At 38.1% G+C, this 9,025-nt stretch overlaps 1 protein-coding gene across 1 annotated transcript; it reads right to left on the bottom strand.

Moving 5' to 3' along the window:
- Positions 1–2,587: 2,587 nt before the first annotated feature.
- LOC117938919 (islet amyloid polypeptide) lies at positions 2,588–5,517 on the bottom strand. Its single transcript, XM_034863895.1, has 4 exons — positions 5,339–5,517; positions 4,217–4,309; positions 3,698–3,838; positions 2,588–3,136 (listed from the first exon to the last, which is right to left on the bottom strand). Exons 2-4 carry the CDS (start codon positions 4,291–4,293, stop codon positions 2,962–2,964), a joined length of 393 nt encoding a protein of 130 aa, XP_034719786.1. The 5' UTR covers positions 4,294–4,309; positions 5,339–5,517; the 3' UTR covers positions 2,588–2,961.
- Positions 5,518–9,025: the final 3,508 nt, after the last annotated feature.

Here is a 9,025-nt window from a genome sequence, read left to right as displayed (position 1 = left end):
TCCAAACTCTTTTCTAATTTCCTCCCGTAGATGACCTTCCCCCTCCTGATCCTGAGCCTGAGTTCCTTCTGGACTCTGTGCAGCTCCACTCTGTCCCCTGATGCAAAGATCCTCTTCTTCTCATTTAGCAGAGCTTTAATCTCAGAGAAGTTAGCGCACACAAGGAACGCGCTTAGTAAGCAGATGTAGTTATCCGTCCCATCATTCATTTCATTTCTAACAGACCATGTGCAGGCAATGTACCTAATTATATTGAATACGTTTTCTTGTTTGTGGCCATAAACCAGAAGTGAATTTCACATATCCGCACTCGTGCAGACCTATGAGAGTAGGTATCGTATGTACAGTATCTGTCAATATAGTTCAGAACAGTATAGGATCTGTGAGTACCATTTGACAATCAAAGGATATTATTTTATTGTTAGCAACAGAAAATATTAACAACATCCTGCATATTGATTTATTTGTTGACTTGTTCTATTCTAGTCCCTGCATGAAAAGAGCTGTAAATCAATTTTGCAGGAGGAGCAGGGTTACAGTCCTCTGTTTTTAATTTTTGGTGGTCGGGTAACCCTCTTGTTTATATTTGGTTTAATGTCAGAGATTAATGTGGTTGTCAGGTCATGAATCCGATCTGAAAATTTCATCAGAACATTCATTATTGTCAGTGCCGTCATTACAGCAGTGATAAACAACTCACCGCCGGATAACAGTTGAAGTACAGTGCCATTTGGGTTTTTACATGAGGTAAGTGACAGATCTCGACATGATCCCCATGCTCTGTCAGGGTGTTTGGCTGATAATGGCGTGCATTGTTTTTTGAATTCATCAGCAAATGCCGGCACTTGTTCTATTTTTGAAAAACCTTTTATGCCGGTGTTAACCATGCATGAGAGTATTGATGTCAGTGTCTGAGATGATTGGGTCACTGCTAATCAAACACAGGTTAATGCAGTGCGTCATACCTCCCCTCTTGATTTTCATTAGCCTATGTTACTCCAAAATAACTTCACAGAAAGACAACACATGTCTATGTGGAATATAGTACTGTGTGATTATGGAATATGGACAAAGGGTGCTTAATAAAAATAGAACACTGATTGTATTTAATGTAATGTAAATGCTAAGATTTTTATTAACCATAAGTACCTACACATACACACATGTTGCATATTTGAATTAAATGAATAATTATCCTGAAAAAAGAACCCTAGTCACAATACAACACAATACAATACAATACAGCAAATTACAATACAATGCAATACAATTTTATTGAACACCACAGAGGAAATTTGTCCGTGTAGGCTAAGTCTATCTGTTTTTTTCTTTTCCAAATGTTTCCAATGGAAACGTCCCCCATCAGAATTAGCAAAAATCAGTGACACTGATCTAACCCTAACCCCCTAACCCAATGACGTATGAATAATGGGAAGGCTAGCCCTAGATGAGTCAATTGCTAAGTTTGGAAATAATGACCCAGAAGCTAAGCAATGTACCGGTACTGTGGACTACAGTTAGAAGTGGTAACAGTTGTCCAGTAGCTCCCATGTTCTGCGATGTGAAATTCATGTTTTTTGTCAATGGAGTTTGGTGGATTTGAAAAGAGCGATATCACAGGTTTAGTTTCCCATTTGAAAAGCGCTGTCTGACATCACGGTTAAGAAGTGAAGAACGCATAGCGCAAACTTTAACAAAAACTGTAATTTTACCTTTAGGAACACGGGAGTTGCTACCGGCTGCCTTGATTGCTTAGTAAGAACCAAAGTAACTCAATAACACAAACTTTGGGGAACCTGAGTTTGTGTTATTGTTGTTGTGTGTTATTATTGTGTGACATTCAACTCTGACCTAACATGGCTTCCACAGCAGTACATTGCTTAGTGTACTCCACCAACCAACACTTTAAAAAGCTCACTAAATTAACACATCATATCAAAAGCTAAAGTGTAAATACAACAATTTGGACCATTCTTTGGCTGGAACATATAACTTTCTAGCTAGCTGTTTCCCCATTTTTCTAGTCTTTATTCTAAGCTAAGCTAACTAGCTGCTGGAACAGATGTCAATTTTCTCGTCTGACTCTGAAGAAAACAAATTAGAGTATTTCCCAACATGTTGAACTATTCCTAGAAATATTGTGGTGATAATGACATAACATGTCATAAAAGCTGAGGTTGAATTTGGGCCAAAACAAACACACCTAACAAATTAAAGTTTAGGCTTACATATGCCTGCATGCCTTTAAGGCGTCCACGTTCACAGGGAATGACTCAGCTATGGAATGGTTTATAAGGCAACACAATAACTTATATGGAGTAACAAATTCCATTCAGGTTACCTGTGGCAACTCCCATCACACAATGCTATTGAAGCTTATTAATGTAGAGATTTGCACTGGATGTCTCCATACCTGCAGAGAGACATGATAAAACCCCTTTTGTTTGCAAGTTGATTCTGGAGTTTGTGTGGGACATGGGGAAGCAAGTAGGAGCACGTGTGGGAGTACTAGCTGATGACATGCTAACATAGCTCTTGCAGCAGTCGCGAATACTCAATAATGTGGCTTAAAACGCATGGAGATTTGCAAAAATATCTTTTCACAACTTTATTATCAAAATCAACAGATAACATTTATCTTAAATGGCTCCACGTCTTTTTTTAATTTTTTAATTTTTTATTATTTATTTGTTATATTCACATCATGCCATTGTGGAATAGCATTACAGCACATACAAAGCCAGAAAACAGCATATATTGACTTTGATGGTTTAAATTAAAGGCACTGTTTCTTAAAGTTTATAAAATAAACAAGAAAACTCAGTTTGTAATCATCATCACCACCACCACTACCATTACCACTACAGTTTGTAACATCATTCTCACAATCATCGTTACATAAGATGTGTGGTTATATCATCAGAGCACTGAGAATGGTGTTGGAGGTTCCCCCAGTTGGTATTAGAGAGGCAGGTAGTTGGGAGGCGGCAGTAGGTCCCTCTTGCCGTAGGTGGCCGAGCCCACATTGGTCGGGGCGTACACGGTACCGACAGTGTTACTGGAGCGGACCAGGAAGTCTGCTAGCCTTTGGGTGACACAGGTGGCTGTGTTGCACTTCCTCTTTTCCATGTGGTGGCTGGAGAAAGTGCGGAAACATCACAATGACACTCAGATAGAATTTAGAGGTTTTTTTAAATGAATGATTTAACCCTTGTGTTGTCTTCCTGTCAAAATTGAAAATCAACACTTTTGTTGATGCTTTAACAACGTTTTTTGATGTGTTCAACACCACGTAAGGCTAACTTGTTAACTTTAGTTTTATAGTTATTTTTGGAATTTATGGTCAATAAACATCATTTATAGAGAATTATACCTAATGTTTAAGTTAGAAAAGCAGAAATTAGGAATTATTAATACTGAAAATTAAAGGAATAAAGTATATGTTGATGGATAATCACAGACTGGAATGTGTCAACTTACAATACTATTACATTACCATGCAATACTATTTCAAAACCACTTCAATTTCTTTTTTCAAATGCTAGACACATCCCAAAATTAATGAAAGTAGAGATTTGTACTTTCCAAAGTGTGTTGTGTGGAATCAATCATGTTATTTTGGGTAATTACAATTGGGTAGTCAACACTGATATAGGAAAACAAGTCCTTCGGCTGCTAGTTTCTAGAATGTCTTTACCTGTCCATAGCTGTGAGTCCCCTCTGCGGCCGCGTACCCATGAGGCTGAGGAAGGGGTTGGAGATTAGCCCAGGAACTAACCAGCCGTCACGGTCAGGGAGAGCACTTTCCTGCTCGCTGGATGAGCTGGGACTGAAGTACCTGAATCACACAGGCAAAAGGATCAAACCGTTTTACACTGATAGCTGATTATACCTTCTTCAAAACATCCACTAGTCCCGAGAGCAAGAAGAAAAAGTGGGCACTTAGCTCCCCACGAGTTGCACAATAAAGCACTTTCCCACACAAGCACAATTGGCTTCCACCTCCAAAGTTATAAATGCCCTGCTGCTCCTCACACAGAACATCACAGCCATACTTATCGCACAATTTCCATGACATTCAACTGCTTGTCTCCTGACCTCAGCTCTGATATGATCAACATTTTAGCAAAGTGAAACCATTTTTTTTATTTTTTTTTCCAAGTCATTGCACAGCCACACCAAAGAGCTCATTGCTCTGCTTGTACTATACACTTGCCTGTAGCTTGGGGCAGCGGTAACGCAGCGCAGCAACACAAACAGCGTGAGGAGAAGCACAGGCACCCTCAGATACATTGTGTAGGGTGATTACCTGGATCAACACAGAAACAACAACGTTTGATTTATTATTACAGAGAGCTAAGGCAAACCAGAAAGCACAACATTTATTGTACTTTTATTTAACTGTAACATAAATGAAAGTGTGTCATTTCTAAGGAAACTCGGAATTTGAACTCACCGTTGTGAGAAAAAAAGAGATTGCTTTTTGTTTTGAGTATTGTTTCCAAATTCTGTAAAATACTATATGTAATAATAATAGTATAATTCACCTGCGGTCTAATTTAAAGCTGTGCTAAGCACTAACCAGTTAAACACCGATGTTAGAATATTGTTTTCCTGTTGCATAGCTTAAGAATTACAAATATGGTTACAACTAACTGTTATTTTCTTAATTATTTGAATAATATAGTCTGTAAAATTGCAGAAAGTATAACAATTCGCTATCATAATTTCTCAGAAGCCATGGTTGTGTCCTAAAAATGCTTAAAAATTACCTGAGATGCATATAACCAGATAATGTGAATGAAAGTAGCAAAACTGAGTAGGTGGAACCAGGGAATATTTTTGCTTGAAAATTAGCACAAGGATTATCAAAGTACCTGCCGATTATTTTCGGTCACAGATTATTTTACACTTTGATAAGCAAAAAATGATTTGACAACATGTTACATTTTTTTTCTAAGTACAACATTCATATTTGTATACATATTTTTTCTTTTTATGCTTTGATGCTTCCTTACATTACATAGAAAATCCTAAATTCTTTCTGCATTATTTCCGGTTTTTACAGTATATTTGGAGTCATTTGAAGCCATTAAAATCTTGAATTTGAAATATACAGTAGTTCTGTTTATTTGACACAGATTTAAAGATGTAAAATAAATCTGATAAGGATTGGGCAAAATATCCTATTCACACCTGCAGGAAAAGTATTTTTATACAATGTAAAAACTGTTAATTTCCTTTAGCACTGCTTTTGCATACGTACAATTGAATTAGACTCAGACACAGGTCCTGTATAAAAGACAAATGAAACCCTTAAGTAAGACAGATAACTTACTTTCTGTTGTGTCAGCCAGTAGCCAGCAGATCCCAGTCTGTATCTGGAGCAGTCCAGGGTTTGTCAGACTGTCACACAAACTGACTCCAACAGTTATAGGCTCATTGCTCAAACCACTTGTGACATCAGCCCTGTCCAAATATAGCCTTGCATTTTCATTTACACTGAATGGGGAGGACGAGGGGGGAGGAGGGGTGTATGGGGGTGTTGGGAAGTCCAAGAGGGTCTTATATATGCCATACGCACTCTAAGCTGTACCTTAATCTACACTCTGAAACCTGTGCACACGCAGAAAAATGCTAATTTTCACTGTATGCACACACACACGCACACACACACACTTTGTACGTCACCATCCTAATCATCACCTTCGTCATCAGCCTCTGTGATGGGACTGACCCGCCATAAACCCACACCAGGGAAAGGAAAGTTGTCTTCCTATTTACCTTGATACACGTAATGAAGTTTTGGGTCACCAAACTCTGGCCCTCCTTCTGCCTCCCACTGGGCTTCATCAACAATGAATTATAAATGAGGAGATGAATTATCATTAATAATGAATGCAGTCTCATTATTTTGACAGGACACGTCACCAACAACTGAGAAAGTACTAATTACTGAAGTAAAGTGAAGTGATAAAACACTTGCTGCACGTGACCTGGAAATGTAATTAGTTAGTAATTAGCAGTCACATCTCTTTCCAATATTTTCTTGCAAACTTGGTTTGAAACCAGGGTTAAAAAATAGCACCACTTAGCAACTAAGTACTGGTTTTGTAAAATTTATAAAATTTGCAAGTGGCTGTTAGATTTGCTTCACTTACCAGCCCCAAAAACAATACAAAATTTAAAAATTCACCAGTCATTTGGCTGGTTGATGAAAAAGTCTGTTTAAAATATTCAGCATTTTTTAAAGTGTTTAACTTTAAAGCTGCTATAGAAAGCCGAAGGCACGCCCCTTCCGGTGAACCTCATGAAACGGTAGTGAACGAGGAGAGGCCAATTCTTTTTTGATCCCGTTTGAATTGAGCCGTGGATTACACATATGATGTTCATCAACTTAAAAGATAATTTTTACAAAGGAGGAAAGTCTCAGTTAGCCGTAGGTTTGTCATAGTAGTACCACTTAGTTTTGTGTGAAACCGTTCAGTGAACCACATCTCCCTCGTCTCACACAATTTACGTCAGCTAGCTTGATGCTCCACTGGCTCACTAGCTAGCTAGCTTAGCTATGTTCCACAACACATGTAGCGTTATCTTACCCTTATGTGTTTTATCCAGTGAAGTGTTTCAGCAGATAAGCAATAGAACAAGCAAGATCCGCTGCTCATTTTCGTAACATTACATCCCCGGTATGATACACAAAGACTTCGTAGCTTCAGCGAGACGTCATCCATGAATCACTGAAGTGTGTGGTCTTTCTAATTAATTATTTTCAGTTTTATACTTCAACAGTTTAACAATAAACTGAGACTTTCTTTGGTTTAAATATTATCTTTTTTAAATTGACAAACATCGTATAATGATCCATGGCTTAATTCAAAACATAATTTGCCTCTCCCTGTTAACTTCTGTTCATATTCTTTTGAAAGATAGGTCCCGTGGACCGGTAGTATAAAGGTGTTACTTTGGCTCTATAGCGCTGTGTAGCATTTTAGCATCTATTAGCTCATTGTTTTGGTTTTACAGTCCAAAACTTTAGTTTTTTGCTTGACGCTCAACCGTTTTCATCATTGCAGGGAGCTTTCAGTGACAATGCTCTAAAATAGAACTGTACGTGCAGCAGGTTGGCAACTGTCTGGTGAACTTAGTGGAGCATTTAGCAGCTAAAGACCCAGATACTTCCTTCAGGAGCTAGCAGTTAAAAGAGAGTAAACATTCCAAATACATGCTAATGTTGCTTCATGTCTGTGGGATGTGTATAGTAAATAGGTAACTATCTGCTAACAAGTTAGCAATGTCGACTGGTGACGTCAGTGTTTGTGTTTTTCAGCCTGTTACCACTGCCACCACGTGGCTAAAGCAAACAACCACACAACTGTCGTCAGACTAGGTAGATAGATAGATAGATAGATAGATAGATAGATAGATAGATAGATAGATAGATACTTTATTAATTCCCAAGGGGAAATTCAAGAACTCTAAAAGGTGCAATGACTTTTTCCCTGCTACACCACTCCCACTTTAAATCAGTGATTGCTAAAAGTAGAAAAAACATAAATACAGAAATCCCTCATATAAAATAAATACAAATTTAAATTTATAGATTTTTTGTTCTGCTGCATGGGGGATGTGTTTTCAGCTGAAACAAGGCTTTGTTTGGATTAAATAGAAACTGAACTAGAGATATACTGTAGGAGCAGTCATAAAATTGCAATTGTCACAGAATTCAAGAACATTAAATTAAACATCAAATTTTATAATGAATACCATGACGATGTTCCTAACGTTCATCCCACAGTCTCAGTGGGGAGATGCCGCCACAGGCTGCAGGCTGCTAAGTGCTAGGGTTTTACCACAGCTTTGAGCTAACAGAGAGATAGTGCAGTCCTAATGGACATTTAACACCCCCCAAACCCACCGAGGTCCAGCAAACACCTTGTGTTTCCTGTAAGCTTTACCAAGAAAACCTGCAGTAACCGCGCACAAAGATTTCACTACTTTACATGGATTATATAGTTTGCATGTACATTATGGTCTATTTCTGAAGCAAAGTTACGATGAGCTATGTTACTCCACCCTTCCAATTTGTTATTTAGAGGGTGATTTCTGCAGGAGATTTCACAAACAATGCAACTACTTCAAGATTGTCTGGCCACTGCAGGTTTTTGTCAATGCCTGTTTAATTTATTCTATACTGTGTCATTGGCAAATGCTGGTTGATAAAATAATAATAAAGATTTAATGAATAATTAACCTATGACATATTAAACTTCTCTGATGTATTTGAGCAAGCTATTTAGAAAGGTTAATGTGCATAATTTTTAAAGAAAGTATGGGGTGAAAGAAAAGATAGAAGATGGAAAAAAGCAGAGAAAGGGAGATACAGAAGAAAGTGGGTGGTGTGTGTAGGATTTTAAGTCTATTTTTATAAGATATAGTCTGGGGAAACAACTCTATCGCTCTGTTCTCTTGTCCGTCTTGGTTACTTCGGTGTTGTTAGGAGCCAGATGTTACAGAACTAACCCTCGGTTCACAAAAATGGTAAGTGAGTTCCACAATCTTTAAGTTGTCATACATTCTTCTTAGTCCATTCTTACTTCCTCTACATAGCAGCATTTTCACATTCAGTCCAGAGATTTGGGCTTGGAAGCTCCAATACACAAGCTCAATTATTATTCATCTAGCAATGGACATAAGAGGGATCAAGAGTCACAGGGGGGATGATTAGTATATAGGTAGCCAGTGCCAGTAAAGGTATTGATGGTGTGGCCTCTGATGATGATATTTATGTTCATATTTGTTAACTTGGACTGGAAGTGTGTCCACTATTGCAACGTGTATTACTTAACCAACATCTAGCTACAATACATAAGCACAATTGGAGGACCAGAACTCACAGTCACAGAAATCTCTTTAAGAGAAGCCCTCTCACACATACATGTAATCAGTGTGTGTGTGCGTGTGTGTGTGTGTTTGTGTGTGTGTGTGTGTGTGTGTGTGTGTGTGTGTGTGTGTGTGTGTGTGT

The sequence above is a fragment of the Etheostoma cragini genome, chromosome 23, assembly GCF_013103735.1.
Source record: "Etheostoma cragini isolate CJK2018 chromosome 23, CSU_Ecrag_1.0, whole genome shotgun sequence".
In the NCBI taxonomy this organism is placed as follows: Eukaryota; Metazoa; Chordata; class Actinopteri; order Perciformes; family Percidae; genus Etheostoma; species Etheostoma cragini.
Note: the sequence above shows the minus strand (reverse complement) of the source record. Positions and strands in the feature narration are given on the sequence as shown.

Coding starts and splice junctions, on each gene's coding strand:
- LOC117938919 (XM_034863895.1), bottom strand. CDS start 4,293: ATGTATCTGAGGGTGCCTGTGCTTCTCCTCACGCTGTTTGTGTTGCTG. Junction 3,839..4,216: donor ACCGCTGCCCCAAGCTACAG/GCAAGTGTATAG, acceptor TGTGTGATTCAG/GTACTTCAGTCCCAGCTCAT. Junction 3,137..3,697: donor GGACTCACAGCTATGGACAG/GTAAAGACATTC, acceptor CACTTTCTCCAG/CCACCACATGGAAAAGAGGA.